General features: G+C 45.2%; 1 protein-coding gene across 4 annotated transcripts; it reads right to left on the bottom strand.

Moving 5' to 3' along the window:
• Window positions 1-795: 795 nt before the first annotated feature.
• On the bottom strand, window positions 796-22362 carry RNF20 (ring finger protein 20). 4 transcript variants are annotated; one of them, XM_074855407.1, is made up of 20 exons: window positions 22331-22362; window positions 19402-19572; window positions 19099-19266; window positions 18834-18981; window positions 18521-18703; window positions 17192-17310; window positions 15101-15247; window positions 14835-14912; window positions 14403-14522; window positions 12937-13116; window positions 12599-12734; window positions 11820-11941; window positions 11096-11493; window positions 10380-10497; window positions 8661-8810; window positions 7496-7708; window positions 6248-6373; window positions 5090-5230; window positions 2002-2103; window positions 796-1769 (listed from the first exon to the last, which is right to left on the bottom strand). In XM_074855407.1, exons 2-20 carry the CDS (start codon window positions 19528-19530, stop codon window positions 1593-1595), a joined length of 2955 nt encoding a protein of 984 aa, XP_074711508.1. In that variant the 5' UTR covers window positions 19531-19572; window positions 22331-22362; the 3' UTR covers window positions 796-1592. The 4 variants fall into 4 exon arrangements, with proteins under 4 accessions (XP_074711508.1, XP_074711510.1, XP_074711506.1 ...); XM_074855409.1 differs by lacking the exon at window positions 22331-22362 and adding an exon at window positions 22297-22324 and having other exon boundaries at window positions 19402-19568; XM_074855405.1 differs by lacking the exon at window positions 22331-22362 and adding an exon at window positions 22289-22310.
• Between the last annotated feature and the right edge of the window lie 973 nt (window positions 22363-23335).

Raw genomic sequence — 23335 nt, 5'->3', positions numbered from 1 at the left:
CAATACTCCTAATGCACCATTCTTTCTCCAACTTGACATCACAAATTGTAATCCAGAGAGCAATGTCCAATGAAAGCAGAGGGTTCTGCCTTCTGCTGTAACAGAACTTAAATCATATCACAAACTCCCAGCATTCCAGCTTCCCCTTGCAAAAATAGGGTTGTGTTTCTTCTCACTTTTCAGGATTCATAATAATTTACAAGATTGAATTCATATTTTCTGAATGTTTTCAGAAAGATAAAAATAATAATGCATAATATAAGAGTCTATGATTAATTGCTTTCACTTTACTATTGTTTCTATTATTTCCTACAGCGAATACGGGAAGGTAATACAGATTTTATGAATCAGGGAAGGGACACAGATGAGACAAACCTCTGACAGTTGCACCTTCCCAGAAAATTAAGTTTACAGGAAAAGCACCATGCCCTGTGAAAGAATGTTGTAAATAAATGACTTTGCATTGTGATGTTAGGAGGGGACTTCAAATACAGCCTTGCACTACAGGGAGCATAGAGACTATAACCTATGCCATGTCCTTTCATAAAATTCCCAGCGGCCATGACAAAGTGACTGTATAACTAATCCAGCATCTTGACCCTTCTGTTGTCAGGATTAAGGTAGTGAAGATACAGCCAAAAGGACAAAGGTTGTTTCAGTTAACCATTTTTTGAAAGCAGAGGAAGGAAGAAATTGATCTCTGCTTTAGAAGCTTAAAGCTTGTGAAAAATGTTTCCAATAACTGGACAAAGGACAGAAGCAGAGATACTACCAGAGGCAAGAAAACCAGAAAAATAACCCAGATAACAGCTTTTATTAGATTGTGTGCATTACAAGATTAATCTTTGTGTCAAAGTTGCAATGAAGTAACCTCTAAAATTCTCTTCTGGAAACTAAGGACAATGACAGCAATGCCTCAACCTAGGGGAAGATGTCCACATCAACCAGGGTTCATCAGTGGAATGCTTTTTTCAAAGATTCTCCAACACCTTCTTGTTCTCCTCTTCTGGACACTAATATGTGCATTTACTTTTGGCGGGTAAGGAGGATGTTTACTAATCCACCAGCCTTCACAGATTCTTGCTCTAAGTCAGGAAAATACAGGTCCAAGGAGTCACTCCACTGAGGCCTACAGGTGTACCTGTTCATTTGTTATTTGGCCCTTTAAGTGGGAAACCAGGTGCTCTCAGAAACACTACCATACCTTGATGGGATTTAATAATTAACATTCAAAGCAAACTCCTCAAATAAAGGCCTTGTTTGTGTCTGCTGCACCAAAGTCCGCTTCCATCCCATCAAGGCAGGACTTGAGTGAGATGTTCCCAACTTCGCAGTGTGAAAGTGATGGATGGGAAATGTCCTCTCGGGCACAAAAAATCCACAAAAACTGAGGGCAAGAATAAAAGAAAAGGGACAAGAAAAGAACCAAGATCCAGAATCTGTTTCTTTCCATACCCTAACCACACTTCCCAGAAGAGACTGCAAACGAGCTGACAGAAGCAGTGACTGCCCCAAAGGTGACAATCACAGAAAGTGAGGGAGGCTGGGTGTTCAGCATAAGCGGCAACTTTCTGTCACTCCAGTGGAAGGAATCAACCGATGTAGATCCTATGGAAGTCATTGGCACCAAAAGCAGCATTGCACTTGGGGCACTTACGCTGCCGGGTGTCATAGCGTGTTTTCACACATTCGAAACAGAAGACATGGAAGCACTTTGTGAGCACAGCATCCTTTTTGCGCATGTTACAGCATGGGCAGGTCAGGCGGGCCTGCAAGACAGAACATTATAGTGAGGGCCCACTGCATTTCATTAGGTATGTGAAAAGGTGACTGAAGATGAAGGTCCTTCCATTACTCATAAAGAGAAGGTGGTTTCTTCAATGCAAGATAGGGCTACAATTCCAGAGTACAGATAAGAGATGTCAAATACTGAAAACATGACTACAGAGCCTTTTGAGTAAAGTAGAGTTAAAGAGGGAAGCTGACAGAGCAGCTACTCACCTTGTAATCCTTGATTTCTTCCATTAATATCTCATCACAGTTGGGAACCATGTCAGGCTTCTTAGTGGTCTCCAGCTTCCTGCGTAACCTAGAAATATCTTCCTGTATAAAAAAAATAAAGAGACCAAATAAACTAGCAGTATATTCTCTGTCACAGCTTCTTCAGGGACCAAAAAGAACTAGCACCTGGCCAACAGTGCACCTGGCTAAGTAACTCCACTCATACTTTCATCCTCAATAATCCAACAGATTTACCAGAGATTTGTGCTGGGTTTGTGTGTGTGGAGGGGTTTTTGGTAGTGTGGGAGGAGCCACAGTGGTGGCCCCTATGAGAAGCTTCTTGAAGCTCCCCCAGCTCCAAGTCAGACCCGCCTCTGGTCAAGGCTGAGCCAATTAGTGATAGTGGCTGCGCCTCTGTGATAATGTATTTAAGAAGGGGAATCTGAGAGGAGGAGCTGGAGTTGTGAGGAGGAGCTGTGAAGGAGATAGCTATGCAAACACGAGGTCAGTGGAAGAAAGGGCGGGGGGAGGGGTGGGAGATGCACCAGAGCAGAGACTCCCCTGCAAACCATGGTGAGAGCACAGGCTGTGCCCCTGCAGCCCATGGTCACTGGTGGAGCAGATGCCTACCTGCAGCCCATGGAAGACCCCACGCTGGAGCAGGTGGCAGTGCCTGAAGACCAGGACTCTGCAGGAAGCCTGTGCTGGAGCAGTTCATCACTGCAAGGACTGCAACATGTGGTAGGGACCCACACTGGAGCAGTTTGGGAAGAGCTGCAACCTGCGGGAAGACTGTGAGGGGACGTTCGTGGAGGACTGTCTCCTGTGGGAGGGACCCCACTCTGGAGCAGGGGAAGAGTGCAAGAAGTCCTCCCCAAGGAGGAAGGAGCAGCAGAGACAACAGGTGATGAACTGACTGCAACCCCCATCCCCTGCCCTCCTGCACCCATGGAGAGGGAGGAGGGTAGAGAAATTGGGAGCAAAGCTGAGCCTGTGAAGAAAGAAGGCGGGGGGGGGAGAAGGTGTTTTTAAGATGTGGTTGTATTTCTCACTGTCCTACTCTGATTGGAAAATTAAGTGGTGGTGGTGTTTAAATTAAATTGATGCTCCTTTTCTTCCCCTAACGAGTGTTTTTTTCCCATGACCTTAATGGGCAAGTATCCCTCCCTGTCCTTATCGCAATCCCTAAGCCTTTTATTTTCTCCTTCTCATCCCTGAGGGGGAAGGACTGAGCAATTGGCTGCATGGTGCTCAGTTGCCCTCTGGGCTCAAACCACAACAAGCGCACAAAGTCCATCCTGCATCAATTAGGGTGATTCTTACTGTAATACAATTGATATGGCACACAGCAACTGCAGTAGTGATGACATACAGCAGCAGGGCTACTTTGCAATTAACATCATACTATTTAATTCAATGGCTATTCTCACCTAAACTCAAATCCCCTTCCAACTTCCCTGTCCTCTTGCATCACCCACCAAGTACACCCAGGTCCCTGAGCCAAAACAATCCTGCAAATGGGTTTGCCTTTCCCGAGGCAGGACTAACCCTAATGTCTTCCCTAACATATCCATGTGCAGTGGTTTAAGCCCAGGGGGCAACTGAGCACCACAGGGATTGCTCACTCCTTCCTCCTCAGGGATGAGAAGGAAGAAATAAAACAAAAGGCTCAGGGATTGAGATAAGTACAGGAAGGGATACTCACCATTATGATCACAGGAAAAAGACACTCATTAGGGGAAGAAAAAGAACATCAAATTTAATTTAAACACCACCACCACTTAATTTTCCAATCAGAGTAGGACAGTGAGAAATACAACCATATCTTTAAAAAAAACTTTCCTTCCACCCCTCCCTTCTTCCTGGGCTCAGCTTTGCTCCTGATTTCTCTACCTCCTCCCCCACAGTAATGCAGCGGGGCATGGGATGGGGGTTGTGGTCAGTTCATCACTCGTTGTCTCTGCTGCTCCCTCCTCCTCAGGGGGAGGACTCCTCACACTCTTCTCCTGCTCCAGCGTGGGGTCCCTCCCACAGCAGACAGTCCTCCATGAACGTTCTCTGACATTAGTCCCTCCAACTGGCTGCAGTTCTTCCGAAACTGCTCCAGCTCTTCCCAAACTGCTCCAGTGTGGGTCCCTCCTGCAGGCTGCAGTCTCAGCAAGGAACTGCTCCAGCATGGGTCCCCCACGGGGTCACAGTCTTCTTTAGCTGCAGCCACCTACTCCAGTGTGGGGTCCTCCATGGGCTGCAGGTGGGCATCTGCTCCACCAGTGACCTCCGTGGGCTGCAAGGTGCGGGTGAGCCTGCCCTCTCACCATGGGTTGCAAAGGGGGCCTCTGCTCCAGCACACCTCCCCCCTGCCTCTTTCTTCCACTGACCTTGGTGTCTGCACAGGTATCTCCCTCACAGCTCCTCCTCACAACTCCCACTCCTCCTCCCAGGTCTCCCTTCTTAAATACATTATCACAGAGGCGCAGCCACCATCACTAATTGGCTCAGCCTTGGCCAGAGGTAGGTCCAACTTGGAGCCGGGGGAGCTTCTAGAAGCTTCTCACAGGGGATACCACTGTAGCCCCTCCTCTGCTACCAAAATCGCTGCCACACACACATAGCCCTAATACATTCTACCCCTTACCTCTGTGAATCACATATTTAAGAATTATCATTAAAATCCACATTCAGCAGACAATACAACAAACAACCAAACTTTCCCACATTAAACTAACATTATCACAACACTGAACGAAAGTACACAATCCACCCCTTGTCCCTCCACCACAATTACAACCAAAATTCCCATGAGTATTCCACTAAAAGGTTCAGTCCATGTTTTGTCCATTACCTCTCCCAATTCTACCATTATCTTGTATTCCTCCTGCCCCATGTTGGGTGCCACAAAGAACTGACATTATTATCTGGTGCCACATGTATTGCCAGTTATCAGTGGACAAAACCTGAAAGAGCCAAGACCTGATGAAGCTAAAATCAAAGTGAAACTGGACTCCAAAAAGAGTAGCGTAGTTGAAACCCACTCCAAGCTCAATGTACAAGGGGACAGACATTGAAGGACTGTACATGACATATATACCTCAGCCCTTTTGAAGTTGAACATCTCTTTCTCTCTAGTTACTCTGTTTTCCACGATCTCATCCTGGAAGTCATGTAACTTCTTCTGAGCCAGCTCTAGCTGGGCTTTCAGATCATCCGCAAGCTGGGCTGCATCCATGGCCTGAAAAAGAATAACAGAAGTGCTAAACATGGAAAAAGAGCTCTAGTGATTTCAAGTCCCTCTGCCTGGCAATCCAAGACTGCTCACAGAATATTCCTCGGGTTGCTGAAGATCTATTTTTTCAATCTAGTTTTGGTATTTCCAAATGGAATAACTGGAATTGATCCCTAAACGTTACTTCAACAGCAAAATATCTTATTACTGTTAAGTGCTAATCATTTAGCTTCAACACTCCTCTTCAGTATAGCCAACTCCGTCACACTGCAATGCAAGTCACTTAGAAAAATACTGTCACCACACAATTCTCTCCTTGTTAAGTGTTTTCAGTCCTTCACCTTCTACATTTTCTCTAATAAATTGTTTAGAGGCATTCTATAGCTGAACTAGACAGAACTGCAAGATAAATATTTACTTTTTAATCATTTTCTCTCTTCACCAGTTCTCCTATCACTTGCTAACTGGCCCTGCACCAATGAATCTATCAGCCAAGTTCCCTCAACACAGTGGTATTTCTGCTTTACTTTCTGTTTTGATGTCATTCCTGCATTTCTACTAAAGATGTAATAACAAGGGCAGCATCAACCATGAAACTTAGTCTTATTTTACTCATAACAGACCTACTTTATTATCTTAGATATTTGTTAAAGGTCTTAACATTCCCTAGCCATATTTTACTTTTACTTACCCCATCTTTCCTATACAAGCTTTGATCCCAGTTAACTTCATTTGACTGCTGCCTCATCTTTCACAATAGGTTTCCTTTTAAAGCCACCTTACTTCAGCTCCCTAATCAGACTTCCACAGAAACATGTATGATGTGCTCCTTCTTATCAAAGGAAACATCAGTCTATAATACTTTAATCAGAACTCTCTTCAGGACTCTTCGGCCCTCTGGTATACTAGCCCAAAACAAGGGAATATCAGCTTCCATAATACCAGTGAGAGCTAGGATCCTTCCATGCTTCCCACAAAACACCTCCACCTTACAATCCAAGAGGAAATCAAGCAATCACTCACCTTGCGTTTGTTCATTTCCAGGGCCTGTGTTCGGAGACCTAGTTCTTTCTCACCTGTTCCAATACTGCTTTGCAGTAAGTGTTCCTTCTCCTCCAGCTTACGTACAACCTGCAGCTGGGCATCCACCTTGGAAAGGGAGAGAGGAGGTACAGGACTGAAATGCAGGGTCTGCAGGTTTTCAGAGTTGTCATTAAAGCTGCACGCTAAAACTATCCCTGTCTCCTCATCACCAAGGAGTACCTCTTCAGCTTACCTCCTCTCCCTAAACACAGAGACTCTAGCAGTTTAAGAACAGTATCCAGACTTCTCCAATAAACACTTTAAAACTTAGCAATCAAGTACTTCCAACAAAGATGTCTTGGTTTTTGTAAGGTGGCTTAGAGAACTGCTGCCAGGGAATAAACAGTTCCACCTTGGTTCCAAGGATGGCAGAATATATATGTAGAAGTATCATTACGACAGGAAAATTACTTCCTGCTTTCCTTCTCCCTCCTGTTCTACATAGCAATGAACCTTTAGGACATTTTATACTCATACAGTAATGTCTTTTTCTTACTTAGACAGGTCCCTTTGAAGTCTGATGCAGCATACCTGTGTTGATTCAGGGAACATTCCCTCCTATACTGATTTCGGTAGGGATACAGTTAATTTTCTTCATAAGCAGCTCATATGGTGCTGTATTTTGGATTTCAGACCAAAAAGAGCACCCACAACACCCTACTGCTTTAGCAATTGCTGAACAGTACTTACACAGCATCAAGACTTTCTGTGTCTCATGCTGCCTGCCAGCAAGTAGGCTGATGATGCACAAGAAGCTGGGACAGCTAACCCCAACTGACCAAAGGAATACGCCATACCATATGACACCATCAGTAATAAAAGCTCAGTAATAAAAGCTAGTGGAAAGGAAGAAGTGGAGGGATGTTCAGAGTTACAATGTTTGTCTTCCCAAGTCACCGTTACAGGTGATGGAGCCCTGCTTTCCTGGAGATGGCTGAACACCTGCCTGCCATGGGAAGTGGTGAAGGAATTCCTTGTTTTGCTTTCCTTGTGTGCACAGCTTTCCTCCAACTACTGAACTGTCTTTATCTCAACCCACCACTTTTGCCTTTCCGATTCTCTCCCCCATTCCACTGTGAGAGAGTGAGCACGTAGCTGCACGGAGCTTAGCTGCCTACCAGAGTTAACCCATACCACCTCCACATTCCCCCATCAGTTTTGTTGTCCTCTCTCCTTCTCCCAGGTTACCTGTGTCTTCAGCGTCAAAACTTGGTCTGCCAGCTCCTCCTTTTCCTCTTTCAGCAGCTTGTGGATCTGGTTGGACTTGATGCGTTCTGACATCAGCTTGAAGTTTGCATCATCCTTCTCCCTCAGCTGCTGCATCAGACGGATGTTTTGCTCCTGCATGTCTTCAAAGGCTTGGCCTGTGACATCCATTTCCGACAGCAGGGCTTCCTCCTCCTGCAAAAGGATCACAGGCTCTGGAAAAACTATCTCCTGTACCCGTTGCAGTGACCCTGAATATTTTACTCAGAGACACCAAACCTAGCACAGATGAAGGAAGATGTCTTCATATCAGACAACAGCATCTTCCCAGCAACCAGAAAAAAAGTGCTCCCTGGAAGTCTGCACCACAGCAGAGATGCTCTGAATTAGAAGGTGTAGAAAAGAGACAGTCACCTCCACAAGCATTCACAGACTGTGGCTCGTCTGCTGGTAAAATCAGCTGTGGCACAGTCATTGCCAGGGCTGAGCAGAAACCACCTCCTAGCTTCATGCAGCTAGCTGAATAGCTGTCATATACACCAGGCCAAGAATTCTGCATGTGGACAGCTCAACAGCTTCCACCTAACAGGCTGACAAGCCCCTTAAACTTACTTAGGCCACTTCAACATGAAGTGACAGAATAGAACAGTTCTGTACCGTAAGAATCTGGATTCTAAAAAAGTACATGTTCAAGTCACGGGCTTGCCTCTCCTCCACTGAGGTGGTCCTGCTTTCTTACCATTAGATGAAGCCTTTTTTTTGTGGAAGAAGGTATGTCACGGTACCATGCACATGTATTAATTACATGAACTGTGCAGATAACACTTTTAAAGAGAAATTGTAACCTCCTCCCCTAAAGGCTGATCCAGTCATCTCTCCTCTGTGCTCTTCACCAAGGCCACAAACAATTAAATATTCCCCACCAGCCCCCACCATGAGGTTTGTGACACCCTGGTGTTGTGGGGTTTTTTTGATCATTGCTGGTTTCTGGGCTAGTTGGGTTTTTTCCCCCTTTGATAAACAGGGACATCTCTGGCACATACAGAGGCAGAAATTCTTTCTCTCAGGTAATCTTCCTGGCTATAACCTGAAGGCAGTACCTTCCCAGGTGCTCCAGCCAAGACAGAACACATCAGAAATTTCTTACCTGCTTAGCCATGGCTAGCTTCTTCTGCAAATACTCGATTTGTTCCTCCACTGCTCGGATCTTGCGGAGGGCATCCTCATCAGCCATCTTTTTACTCTCCTTTTTCTCCTTGTCTTCTAATTCTTTCACCCTCTGCCTCAGTTCTTCCAGCTACAGCAAGGACAAAACAGAAATGACACTAAACACAAAATGTGGCCTAAACATTGTTAAGAGCCTGTTTTCCCCACAATTCTCTGTAACATCAGAAAAACTGCCTTCAAGGCATGGGAAAAGGAAACCCATCTCAACAGCACAGTGTATTACTGGCAGATGGACCATTAAGATGGGCTGCAAGCCCATTTTGATTTCAAAACCTCTGAATATTCTGTAGCATGTTTTATCAGAGTAGGAACATTAGTGCCTTGCAGTTGTATATGTAAGGGTATGTGGATGGAGAGTATCTGCTCCTTTAAGGGCATCTGGTCAAGGACCTTTTTCAATACAAAAAGGGATAATAAGAAAAAGAGGAAGCCATAAACTAAACATAGAGACAAACATGACAGACAAATGGTAAGGGAGGGAGTGATGAGAACCAAACCTGGTCAGTCACAGAGCATGTGAGAGTGTGAGAATGTTTATTCCGGCAAGGTTATCTGACTGTGGACCCTGTAAACTGGGAAACTAAGGCAGAGGGCACGGGGAGAAAACCAGAAACAAAATATACAGAGACACAGACCTGACAAAACAAACATGGAGACAAAGACAGGAAACAAACCTCCCCAGTCACAATAGCTGATAGGCTACCAAGAAACTACAGGCACCACTTCCAGGAAGTCAACCTGGACTTTGCAACTGGTAAGACTGTAAACCAGAGGTAGATCCTGGACTGGGAGGGCTGCAGGAATTGCTAGAGCTGTACAAACACAGCAGTGAAAAGCAGGGGAAGGGAGAACAAGGATGAACAGAGAAGGGTATAAAAGGAGCTGGTCACCTGTAAAACGTAGGCAGTCAGTACACCGAGTCCGGCTCAGCCCTGTGCATGATCGCCACAGCCTGTCCTATCTTCTTTTATCTTCTTATTAAATATTTTCTTAACTATCTCTGTGTAATCTAACTCTCCACCCTATCTGTATATGTGTGTTGCATGGAATAAGTGCTTGCTACAGGTGAGACCTGTATATGAAGAATGTAAGAGGGCCCAGGATCACAGGGGTACCAGACAGAGGGGCTGTGCTGCTACTTGAAGGATCTACAAATGTGTGTGCACTTGTGAACCTAGAGATTGTTGTGCATGTATCTGCAGTAGTGACATTCTATCTTTCCCAGCCAAGAGGAAGGGGACTTGTCTGTCTATGCTTATGTTTTATGAGTTCTGTATGTGCATGCTGTTGAAGGCAGCATCTTGTCTGTGGCAGTCTGACTGGCTGTGTTAGTGTTCTCTGTGTGTGTACATCCCTGGGACATATGCTCAGCTTCGCTACTAGTTGAATCTACAACTGAGAAAGTGAGAACCATGTCCCTCAGTCTGGGCAAAGGGATCATCTCTTCCTTCCCAGAGGAGCACATCCCAAAATCTCCCTCATCTCCAGACCATTCCAATCTCTCTTCTAAGTGACAAAGATGAGAAGAGGAACAATCCCCAGTTTTGAAGACAAAAACAACACAGTTCAGGTGCAGAGTATCCGAAAAGAAGTTTTAAGTTACATGCTGAGAGGAAAAGGGAAGAGAAATGAGATTTACCTCAGCTTTTGCCTTCTTCTCAGCTGCCATCAGCTGCACTTTGTCTCTCTGCTCTTTGGGGGCAGAGCGGTACATATCTAGCAAGAGCTTCATCTCCTTCTGGCTTTCCTGGGCCTTCCTGGAGACAGGGAGATAGATAACTGTGAGAACACAGCAGGAAAGCTACACTGTTACATATCCAGCACGAGAGTCAGAGCAATATCCTCTCCATCTCCCACGTGGTACGCATATGGAGTCATCCTTAGCTCATCTTACCCTGGTAACATAAAATAGCCAAGGAGTACAGGCTGGAGGCCAAAAAGAAACATGTTCAGGTATATGGGTTGAAAAGCCAAGAGAAGCGTGGTGAGGAGGAAATGTACCCTAACAGTAAGCAACAAACTATCCATCTCTGCTTTGATACTGATCCAAGACACGGAAGACTACTGTACTCTTTATTAATAAGCTGCTGCTGTAAAACTTTACACAATTGTTATGGCAGCAAAAAATAAAGATTACTTGACCTACACCATGAAGTATCTGGTTTGATAATTCATGCTTTAGGCTGTCATAGGAGAAATGTTACTACATTGTCCAAATCACAATCAGATATAGAGGGTGCCAGAAGCCTCTCACTTTACTTCAGTGAAGCTAATTTTGTAACAGCAAGCTACAAGTCATCTCAAACACCCCAGTCTGGGCATTACTCAAGCAGGAAAGGGAGGGACAACTCTCACTTGAGCTCAGCTTTCAGCTGTTTGATCACTTCAGCCTCCTTCTTTCTTCCATCTTCATGCTTCCCTTTCTCCTTCTCTTTGGACTCTCTCTCCTTCTCAGATTCCTTCTGCTTCTGCTTCTCCCGCTCTCGTTCCTTTTCCTTTTCTTTCTCCTTCTCTCGCTCTCTCTCTTTCTCTTTTTCCTTCTCTCGCTCTCTCTCCCTCTCCCGTCTCTCTCGTTCTCGTTCCTCTTCATCTCGCCTGGCCTTCATTTCATTAACATCTTCAGAAGCAGCCTTGGGGACAGACACTTGGGCAGAAGGATCATCAGGTTCCTGCTTGATCTCTGGAGGTTCCTCCTTTGTGTCTTCAGTGCTGGACTGGGACTGTAAGAGAGCACTACCACTGCGAGAGCGGATCTGTTGTGGAATAGCAAGAAAGAAGACACAGAAAACAAACCATTAAGTTCTTAGCCAGAAATCTACCTTATCCCCCTTCCCTTGTCTTCCCAGATCCATGCTTGCCTGCCCCCTCCATAACTGCTATCACCCGTCATGAAACACTATACAGCTACAAAAGACGACCATTCATTTGGTAACTGGAAGCAGCAGAGTGCAGAGCTCCATCGAAAATTACATTGCATCCTGCATGCCTTATCAGAAAGGTTGGTATTGCAGGCAAGGGTGACAGCATTCCCTTCTCCTAAGAACTTTCTGCTCTTTTCTGGCATTTCCTGCTCTGATACCTTGCTCAAGTCAGATTGGGCCTCTCTCAGTTTACGCTTGTATCTTAACACCTCTCCCTTAAGCTGGTGGTTGTGATTCTGGAGGCTGCTGATGAGATGACGCATCTCCCGATTAATTGGACCTACAAAAACAGAAACACAACTGCAACGAACCACACTTTTGCCAACCTTCTGCAAGGACTTTCATGGAGATGGAGAACAAACTAAGTAACAATGACAAAGAACCAAAATAAGACTATTATCATTCTGCCACACAACAGAGCAACACAACAAATTTGCAGAAAACAACTCATGCCAGGTTTACATGCAATCACAAGTCCTTGAAAATTCCCAGTTCTAATTTTCCCTTAACAATATTTTCTTCCCATGTTCCTAAGGGAAACGTGTTATGCTACAAAATTTAAATACTACTTCAGAAAACTCCTTTATTTCCTCTGATGAAATTTGAAAATTATTGGTTTCCTATTCAAGTTGTCATTCCAGACTTGTAAATGAATCCCCACAAAAGTAATTTTTAATAATGCAAAATTCTCTGTCATAAACCAAATTATTAGCAAAATGTATGTATTTTGCACCATCTAAAAGGAAGTCAGATAACACAGAACTGGCCTCCCATAAAACATGTGAAGAGCTTTGTTTCATGAGACTGAAACTTGCCAGAACAAATATTCAACAGACAAAAAAGCAAACCAAGTGTTTTACTGCAGTGCAGCTTTTAAAGAGCACTGGCTTGGCGGGGGGAAAGTTGTGTTTTTAAACACAGCAGAAAAACTCCATACCTGCTTGTTCATTGGCAGCCAGCGTCTGTTCAAACTCTATCCTCAACATCTCATATTCTTTGCGGACTTGTGCCAGTGTGTCCTCCAGCTGAATCACCTCTGTGCGTAGTTTCTTGTGAAGGCTGACTTCGTCCCTCTGAGGAGTAAGAAGGGGACAGAACTTGGTGCTGTGACCCTGAAGTATCTCTCACCATGTCAACGCAAGATGAGTATCAACAAAACAGATGAATTATTGCCAGGAAGATAAATTTCCTGAATGTTCCCAGAGCCACCCAGACCCAGCAGCAAAGGTCAACAGGATGACAACATTCCCTAGTCTGATGCAGCAGAAGTGCTACCTCAATTAGTTCCACCTGGCGCTGGTGTGTGGTGCGGGTGCCATGAAGTAGAGTTCGGGCCTCATCAAGATGTGCCTTCAGCTGGAGACTCTCATTATACAAAACAGAAAATTGGGACTGCATGCAGCGATATTCTGGGGTCTCCTTCACAGCCTCTTCCACTGCTCGTCGCAGCTCAACCTAGTCAAGACACAAGAAAACACCACAGAAAAAAAAAAGTATCTCGCCTTTGGTATCTATTTTGCAAGGTAGGAGAACAGCGAATCAAGCTGCCACAAACACAAAAGTAGCACTTTAATACCATTGCTGTGAAGTAGATACATGTGATATGCTTCAGTATCAATTTTAAAAAAGTCTGCTTTCTCTGCATGCACTAGGTTGTTTCTCCTTCATAGTCGCATGACAAAAGTTTCATGATTCGCAGCTTCTGAAATAGTTTCTCTCAAAGATATGAGCTTGGAAAACATGATATACCCTCTCAATGGATTTACTGTAAAACAATAATCACCTAAATCAATAAAGATGGACATACAGAAAAGTATGACAGAAAGCTAGAGAAAATATGTGTGCAAGCAGTCATTATGTCAGCCTTCTATCCACAAGAGACATTAATGACTGAAAAAAAGAGAAATCAGAGAAAGCAGAAGTACAGAATCTGAATTTTCCTTACAAAAAAGGTTAGCAATTGATTGTGACTACCAGCAGTGAAATGGACACAAAGATACACACATACAGTTTAACACTAATTAAGAGAAAAAGAAAGTTGTAAGCCACATGGTGTTTCTCTTAAAACAAACTCGTGGATAAACAGAATTGAGGTGCCTCCAGACAGTTTCTGAAATCTCATTATTGAAACTTAGGTTATCAGCTCAGACATTTCTTGTAACAGGCTATCAGATCTATTGAGCACCAAGATAAAATTTAGATTATTCTCTATATCATATACTTATCTACTAGAGTCACAGTTTTTTATATGACCACCTTCAAGGCATAAGAAATTCATATGCTGTTTCCTATCTGTCCATTCTACCACATAGGGAAAGATTTAAGTTCAACTCTTTCTGGAGCCTATGTCTCCTACACAAGTTGCCCGATTTCTTCAGTTGTCTGGTTCCACTTGCATGGGGCAGGGGAGAAGTGGAAGAGGGGTCAATACTTGTAAAGAGGTAAAATTAGTTTTACCCAGACATCATTGGAATGTATTGCACAGATCAGAATAAAAAACAGGAAATAAGAAACCATTACAATTTCCAATGATAACCACATGGTGTCACCAATGCACTGAACTGCAAGTCTAAGACCCACAAACTTGCTAAATTGTACCTTGTATAAAATATAACCCAGCTAAAGAGCAAGTGCAGCACAGAATAGCATTCATCAGGTTTTCTGGAGACACAGCACAGCAAGACAGAGGACAACAAACCATACAGAACACTTTCATCCTCAAATAGGTACAGATGTCTTACCTTGAGTTTTTCATTCTGTGTGGTTACTTCCTCAAGATCCTGGCGTAGTTCCTCTAACTCGCTGAGGCGATTCCCAGCAAGCTCTTTATTCTCTTCCAATTCTGCATTCATCTCCTCAAACTGTTGGGGATAAATGGCTTGTAAATCCTACTGTTAATGTATCTACTGAGGGTACTAATTAAGCAACTGTTTATACAGTAACAGAAATTACATACTTAACTGTCAGGTAACATTACCAAGTGAGACAGAGTCTACTTCCATCAGGTCTGTTTCACAGGTAGGAAACTTGTACACAGACAAAATGGCTTGCCCAGAGTCACACAGATTTGTGGCAAAGGAGGTATCTAAATTCTGTTCCAATCTATGGCCCTGTACACAAGCTCTCCTTGACTTTACTCTTCCCCTTGCCCACAACCAAGCCCCTGACATTACCTTGCGGGCATTAATGGTGATTGTGCCGCCATAGAGGCTGCTCCCAGCTCCATATACCTTGTAGCCTTTCGAATTCACCTGCAAAAAAAGCAACAGATTTAATCAATACCCAATTAAAGGCCAAGACTGCTGATACAACATATTCAAGATCAAAGATGGTACACCACAGATTCTCCCTTCTCACAGCATAGTACCATAAGATGATGTCACACATCTCAAAACTACACCCATCTCTCTGGTTTCCTGGCAAAGAGGACGGTGCTTACTCTTTCCAGAACATCTGCTAAGTGCCGGTTGAGCCTCTGCTCCCTCTTGCGTATCTTGTCAATATCCCACTGAAGGTCATCAATCATAGTCTCCAGAACAGACACCCGAGATTCTGCTGTCTCCACTCTCTCTTGCAGCTTGGAGAACTGCAATCAAAAGAGCATTTCAGCCAGCATATTGAATAAAATCAACATTTTCTGAGACTGCTCAGTATTAATTTTCCTCTTATACATCATACCCTGGATTCATGTGCTTTCCACCCATCTTTTGCTGGCTACAGACTACCCAATGAATTGTCCTGAATTTTACACTGGCTGAATCCCACAGTAATGAGAATAAGACAAAACTGAAAATGAAGAAAGAGCAAGAAGCTGGTAATATCTGGCAGAACAGAGGCAGCCACCTTCAGCTTATTTAACAGCATTTTTTTTTTCAGATCTTTTCAATCCACATGTTCATGTACTCTACAGATCACTGAAGTGCTTGGTCATCTAACACTGAGCAAGGCCAGTGTTAACACAGTTTTTAAAGGAACTGAAACCTCTGAAACAAATACTGCCAATAATGTGAATCTGTTAATGACTGGGATCATCTTATAATTAATGTCATTACACTTTCATACACGATGCAGAGAAAACAAGGAATCTGAAATGACACAGATGTCATGTCAAGGGTCTTGGATGTCTACACAACCTTAGCATCACCTTACCACTTCCTCGGCTCTGTTTTCTTTTTAAGTTAAATCCATTTAACTCACTGGTTTGGTTATACTTTTTCATTCAGTGACATAACAAGCAAATCAATCCAAATTACACAGAAAAATCTATGTACGGTTCTCCACAACAACCACCCTTTCCATAACCTTTGTTCAGAACACAACTTTCAAACCGTGTTGCTCCTGTCCCTCTCCAAGCTATAGTAATGTGGTGGGTTGACCCTGGCTGGATGCCAGATGCCCATCAAAGCTGCTCTATTGCTCACCCTCCTCAACTGGACAGAGGAGAGAACGTAATGAAAGGCTCATAGGTGGAGATAAGGACAGGTTGAGATCGCTCACCCATTACCATCACAGGCAAAACAGATTCAACTTGGGAAAACTAACTTATTGCCAAAGAAATCAGAGTAGGGTAATGAGAAATAAAACAGATATTGAAAACCACCTTGCACCCACACCTCCCTTCTTCCCAATTTCTCTACTCCCCAGTGGCGCAGGGGGATGGGGAATGGAGGTTGTGGTCAGTTCATCACATCTTGTTCCTGCTGTTCCTCCTCTGGGGGACAACTCCTCACACTCCTCCCCCGCTCCAGCATGGGGTCCCTCCCATGGGAGACAGTTCTCCATTAACTTCTCCAGCACAGGTCCTTCCCATAGGCTGCAGCTCTTCACAAACTGCCCCAGCGTGGGTCCCTTCCCCGGGGTGCAGTCCCTCAGGAACAGACTGCTCCAGCCTGGGTCCCCCACGGGGTCACAAGTCCTGCCAGCAAACCTGTTCCAGCGTGGGCTCCTCTCTCCGTGGGGCCACAGGTCCTGCCAGGAGCCTGCTCCAGCACGGGCTTCCCACGGGGTCACAGCCTCCTTCGGGCACATCCCCCTGCTCCGGGGTGGGCTCCTCCCCGGGCTGCAGGTGGAGATCTGCTCCACCATGGACCTCCACGGGTGCAGGGCACAGCTGCCTCACCATGGGCTGCACCACGGGCTGCGGGGGAATCTCTGCTCCGGTGTCTGGAGAATCTCCTCATCCTTCTTCACTGACCTGGGTGTCTGCAGAGTTGTTTCCCTCACATGTTCTCACCCCTCTCTCTGGCTGCAATTGCTCTCACATAGTCTTTTTTCCCCTTTCTTAAATATGTTATCACAGGGGCACTGCCACTGTCACTGATGGACTCAGCCTTGGCCAGCGGTGGATTCGTCTTGGAGCCGGCTGACATTGGCTCTGTTGGACACAGGGGAAGCTTCTGGCAGCTTCTCACAGAAGCCACCCCTGTAGCTCCGTGCTACCAAAACCTTACCATGCAAACCCAATACCGGCAAACAAAAATTATTCTAAGCAGGACTCTAAAGCAGATTTCTTTCTCTCTCCTTTTTATACCTCCTGAGACATGATCCGGTGCTTCTCCTGAAGAACATCAGCCAGCTCCTGCAGCCGTCCATTTTCATGTGAGAGGTAGGTATTAAGCTCCAGGACTGCTTCTTCCATCAATGAAATATCTGAGAGACACATAAAGAAAAGCAAATGAACAGAAATCAAGGAAGACTGGTTTTAATTCTTAAAGAGCAAAGAGAGAAAAAAGAAAACAGAAAAGGCAATTTCTGGTTTTAACTTCTGCTTACTGTATCGCTCCAGCAGGTACTTCCTGAGGGTCTGATCTCCAGCCACACAGAGCTTTGACTTGCATTCACTAAGCAAAAGGCTCTGCAGTTTAACATACTACTCATTTCTGATTGTCAGTTGCCATCCCCTAATGTCAGAGATCATTCCAACTGTGTTAGTACCAGCAACACAAAACATGCCCTTGTAACCCAGTGGCACCCTAAAGCAGATTAAATTACTGCAACAACAGGTGGCTTGAGCTAACATACCAGATGACAATTAACAACAAGTGAGTACAGGCTCACACTGCACTAATGCCAATGCTACTACAGAGTTTAAGACTGCCAACTAAGGACAGTAATGCTTTGCTACACCAGTGCTACACTTGTCAGAGCTCCATGATTAAAGTATCCTTAATTAGAGCACTCTAGACAGAAGGCAAACTGAGGATGAGTTGATATTCCACCTGAATTTTAATTCAAAAGATTAAAATTCTAACCTTAAGCTAATGAAGTTTTTCAGAGAGTCATCTGAGTGTCAATTGTATCTGCTACATTCATTTTCAGAAGCTAGTCATTTGGCTTTCTTCTGCTGTGTTCAAAATTGATGGCTACACTTGGCATACCAAGACGTTAGATGGCTACCATTTTGTCCAAAGCTCAGTGGAAACAGAGGACCTGGTTATTCCTACACCTTTTACTAAACTGCAAGTGAGAAGGAGTCCAACATCAGTTTGCAATACTGATTTCACTTCTTTACTTGTAAGCATGAAGACGTTTACTCAATGGCTGAGGACAGCTGAGTGATAAGGTTCAAATGTAATATGTAACTACCAGGTGCATGAACAAGCCTTTCCTTAGCCTAACACACTGCAGAGTTCTCAGCATTCAAATTTAGAGGCAGTTATTATGCATTTCTAACATACAGTATTAGTCTTTATTAAAGGTTTTGGTTATTGAGAGTTTGGAAAGCTAAGCTAATTTATTTTAGAAAATCAATGAGCATGAGAAGGACTAGGCCTTAACGCTTACAATGCAGAATCATGTCTAAGACAGGAGTAGGTAAGGATTCTTGAGTATCAGCCAGGGATCAGCACCTTGGTCATACCTCCACTATTCAGCTTGTGGGACAGCACATCCACTTTCTCCTGCAGCTTGTCATACATTGTCACTATCTGGGCAACAGCACGACGGGAGGACTCGACACGCTCCTGCAGCTGAGATTCTATCTCCTCACTAGTGCTGCTGGCCAGAGTGGCTAGGAACGAGAATGCTGGCTCCAGTCCTTCACCTGGGAACAGAAAGAGGTGTAAAAAAGCAAGTGTGCAACATATTGCTAGTCTTCACAACCAGAGAGACTCTGTCACCCTTTAGAAAGGGTGAAATCCATCTTTTCCACTGTCCCCAGCCAGGTGCCTCACCTCGTTCCCTCTCATCTTTGCGCTCCTGATTACTGTCTGAGTCTGGTTCAGGTTCTGGTACCACCAGTGCTTTTCTTTCAGACAAAAGGTCTCCAAGACCTTGGTCCAGGTCAAAGCGTTTAAGGATGATGCGGATATTTTCATCAAACTGAATAATGAAACAGGGAAGACAAGACAAAGAATGGATGTGAATAAAAGGTGTGCAGTGAAACAGAAGAAGAGACAAAAGAATAGTGTATATAAAATAACAAAGCATGTTACTAACCTGATTCCAGTACCGATTGATAATCAGCAGAGAGGCATCATCAGTGGCCTGCCGACGCTCCAGCTTCTCAATATGCTCCCGTAGCTCATCTTCAATGGCTTGCCGCTGGTCCAGCATCTCTGCTAGTTTCCGGTTCTTGGTCTGTAGGGTTCGGATGTCCATCTCCTCCTGTGCAGAAGCACAAGGCAAGGCACATTTCACACAAGCCAGATCACCATGCTCACACAGAAAGCAGACAAATATTTTTGTTTCCAGATGAAAAATATGCAAGAGCTTGAGTGAGGGTATGCAAGGAAGACATACCGTTGAAGAAACGCCACCAAGTTTAATGGTCTCCACTGTAGTCCCCGAATCTTCAACCCCCGCCTTCTTCTCTGGAGGTGCAGAAGGACCAGGCTCTCCAGCTGTCCGTTTATTGCCAATTCCAGACATGGTGGCGAAAGCATACAGACTTCCACCTTCTCTAAGTTCTTCCTGAACATTAAAGAACAGTATTAAAAAAACCCTAGCAAACACACACCCAACACAATCAACTCAATTTAGGGTTTTTAACATACTGATCCATCACAGTAACAAGATGCTCAACACAGTACAGACTACATAACTCAAAAGGTTTTGGAAAATACTGGTCAAACATTAAGTCTTAAAAGACACCACTAGGATTACCACTGCAAACAACGAGTTGATGGGAAAAATATCCACTGATCTGTAATGTTGAAATGGAAGCACTGTATCTTATCATGGTCTTTGGGAAAAAATATTCATGCAGGGTCAGTCTCTGCTTTTTTGATCTCTCTCTGTATTAACTAAAATGATCTGGGTTAGACTTTAGCAAGCAACTGAGACTGTGTATATGTGGCACCAGTTCACTTCATGCCAACCAAACTGTTCTTATTATATCAATATTCAAATTCAGTCAAAGCCAAGGGCAGCAATACCTTGAAGATGAGGCCTGAAAGACATAGAGATCTTACAAATCCTATGGAACTGAACAGTGATTCCAAGACAAGATTTGTAAAGACCCATTTGAAGAGTTTTCCCGTGTATCAGGAGAGACACAGACATGTTTGAAGATTATATATTCCCAAATTAATGCAATCTGAAAAGCTCTGGACTACTAGTTACAGAATCAGAGAATAGTTGGGGCTGGAAGGGATCTCTGCAGATCACCTGCTCCATCCCCCTGAATAAACCAGGGTCAGCCAGTGCAGGTTGCCAAGGGCCTATATCCAGTCAGCTTTTGAGTATCTCCAGGGATAGAAACTCTGAAATGTCTCTGCATAACCTATCCCAGTACTTGATGACCCTCAGCCTTAAAACAGTTTTTTCTTATGTTTGAACAGTATTTCTTGCAGTTCCCTAAAATATTATTTAGCAAAATATCAAATATCTCCTTAAACGCTTTCCAAAACAAATATAGCAGCTAGTGATGGAAAATGAAACCAATTAGATCTTCATTAGACGTAAGCAGCATTCTTCTCCCATATTCACTGATGCTGTGCCAACGCAATCTGCAGATCCCTCTCTACCTCTAAACTAAATGAAACCCAGAAGTAAATGAAATGCAGACCATACAAGTAAGATTTGTATTGTTCCATTTAAATCTATAATGGTATTTACAGTTAAACCAAGGGTTACAAACAGAACCTGCCAGTTCTCATGTATTTGCTTTACTTGAGCAGTTCTACTGAAAGCAATAAGGTGACAGTATTTTTAAGATTAAGCTGGCACACTGCTTTGCCAAATCTTATCACTTAACAAGAATTTTAGCTTGGCACTGCCCTTCATCATATGCAAAATAATATAAAGAATATTTCTAAATGAGTTACTGAAACAGCACATATAGTGCTCCTGTAACCTGCCTTTTAAAATAAGTATAAAACACACGTCAAAAATAAAAAATAAACAAAGACAACTTCCACTTAACCGTTTTTCTCCTTTTAGCATCGGAATTCAGTGGGCATTCAGTGGAATGACTAGGCCACTGGAGGGGGTGGGGGGAACAGCTGTCACTAAAAACATCTGCTACCTATCAGTCCAGCAAGACACCAGTGACATTCATATTTTTTGTCCACAGACAAAATACTTCTGCTGCTGCCTCCTAACACCATCCCTCAGAGCTCTAGCTCCCCCTCTCCCCACTACGTACTGTACACCAGGACCTGACACACTAATTTTTCGTAACCACAGACCCCTTTTTCCTTCAGGAATGCAACCTTACTCTCAGTCCTAGTCTATTCATATTCTCCTCTCCCCAAAAAGATCACACTGACTCACCAGATTGACTGTCCTCCCCTACCAGGGACTCAGCTTCAACTTAATCCCCCTCTTATGGTTAAAACCGTCTAACGCAGAGACCAAACTACACCTCTACCTGGCACTCCCCACATCTACCACTGGCCAAAAGTTATCTACTCTGACCACCAACAATCTCCTGCAGAGAGCAAACTTCCCACTTAGCCACTTGTGTACAACCCATGCCCACCAACTGTGTTTGAGCCCTTTCATATGCTCGTGGCACCTCTGGTCAAAAAAACTTCCAAAACTCACCATTCAGTTTCCTACACACACCAACCACTCTCTACATTTTCATCTTTTGTTCATATAATCCGCAGCCCTTTAGAGTACCACAAAAACCTGTCGTGGCCGCCCATTCAAGTCTCAGAGACTTCCCCCAGAAACACTGCATAAAGCTCCACATCGCCCACCCGAGACTCCTCTCCCCACAGAACAAGAAACCCACACCAAACCGCCACTGACTCCCCAAGCACAGGTAGGGAGCCACTTCGCCTATCCCCACACACACTCAGAGACGGGTCCTAACACTGTTCCTGTCTTCCACGCTCTGTGGGGACCCCCCACGCTCCTGCCACTGGCCCCACTCACACTCCGGAGCCCCCCACACCACCAGCCACCGCCCGCGCCCACAGCTGGACATCCCCCCCGCTGCGCACCTCCGGGCACTCCGGCACTGAGCCCCGGGCACCGCGAACCCCGCACCCGCCGCTGCAGGCAGCCCCACACCCACCGCTCCTCCCCACGACACCCCGACACCTACAGGCCCCTAGGCCCGTCCCCTCCCTCACGCGTGTACACGGCCCCCGCCCCCGAGAACCCCCCTTCCCCCGCACCCCTGCCTCCCGGCCCGCCCTTCCCCAGACCCCCGCCGCGCCCCAGCCGCCCCACAGACCCCCACACGCGCCCCAAAACCAGCTGCCGCCTCCGCCGCCACCTTGCTCCGGCCCACCGGAAGTCGCTGCCGCCGCCGGCGGTCCAATCCCGCGTGTGTCTGAGCAGACGTCACGCAGCACCGCCCCTTCCAGCGGCCATTTCGCCCTCACCCGTCATGGACGCCCCTCGCTCTGCCGCTTGCCCTCGCTCGACATGGCCGGCGTTGCCATGGTGCCGCGGCGGCGCCTGACGCCGGCGCCCTTACCCGTACGAGAGATGGCTGTAGCCGCCGGGCAGCCGCGGGAGGCGGTGCCGCTCGCCGCACGCTCCTCGGGGCCCGGGGAGGGTGCCGGGGGCCGGGCCTCTCGCCGGGGGCGGGCGAGGGGTCGCTCAGCGGCTGCGGCCCTAGTCCCGTTCCACGCCGGCCCGCGCGGCGCTCCGCGGGTAAAGTGTAGGTAAACTTTTGTAATGCAGGTAATGTTTACCTATGTAAAATATAAAAATACATATACCGCGCAGGGCTAGCTCCAACTAAGATTGAATTTTAGATAATGCAGGTTTAACGTAAAATTTTAATATTTTAGATTTCGTATCTTCATCTCTGCCCCTCTGTAGAAAAGCACGAAAACACCTACAAATATCATCAGGCTCGCAGAGTTCCCGCTTTATTTATCAGTTTAAAGTAGATTTGTATCTTAAGCAGCTGCAAGCTTTTTGTGCAGGTGCGGGGTTCACTTTCCTCATCTCCACAGCAGCTGTCTCCAATGGGAAATGCAAAAAAGGTACAGTCCCCGCCTTGCAAATCACCAATCTTGGGCTGCTATGCCCAAGAGCACTAGACTAGTCTAGTAATACACGACAGGACTTCAGGCTGAATGAACATCTGAGTCCCTCAATGAAATACAAAGCTTACCTATGATTTTTTTTTATTTTTTTTTTTCACCTGCAGCTGTCAGGACGAGCTGGGTGAGCCAGTTTGCTGCTGCCGCCTTGTGAGCAAGTGTAAGAGCAGCTGGGATGGGGAAGTTGACCAGCTTGGTTGAAGTCTGTATCTACACCGTACTGT

Source organism: Strix uralensis, chromosome Z (assembly GCF_047716275.1).
Source record: "Strix uralensis isolate ZFMK-TIS-50842 chromosome Z, bStrUra1, whole genome shotgun sequence".
In the NCBI taxonomy this organism is placed as follows: Eukaryota; Metazoa; Chordata; class Aves; order Strigiformes; family Strigidae; genus Strix; species Strix uralensis.
This window is presented reverse-complemented; position numbering and strand designations above follow the sequence as displayed.

Coding starts and splice junctions, on each gene's coding strand:
- RNF20 (XM_074855407.1), bottom strand. CDS start 19,530: ATGTCTGGAATTGGCAATAAACGGACAGCTGGAGAGCCTGGTCCTTCT. Junction 17,311..18,520: donor CCACAAGCTGAATAGTGGAG/GTATGACCAAGG, acceptor TGTGTCTCTCAG/ATATTTCATTGATGGAAGAA. Junction 11,494..11,819: donor CCCAATCTGACTTGAGCAAG/GTATCAGAGCAG, acceptor ATTCCACAACAG/ATCCGCTCTCGCAGTGGTAG.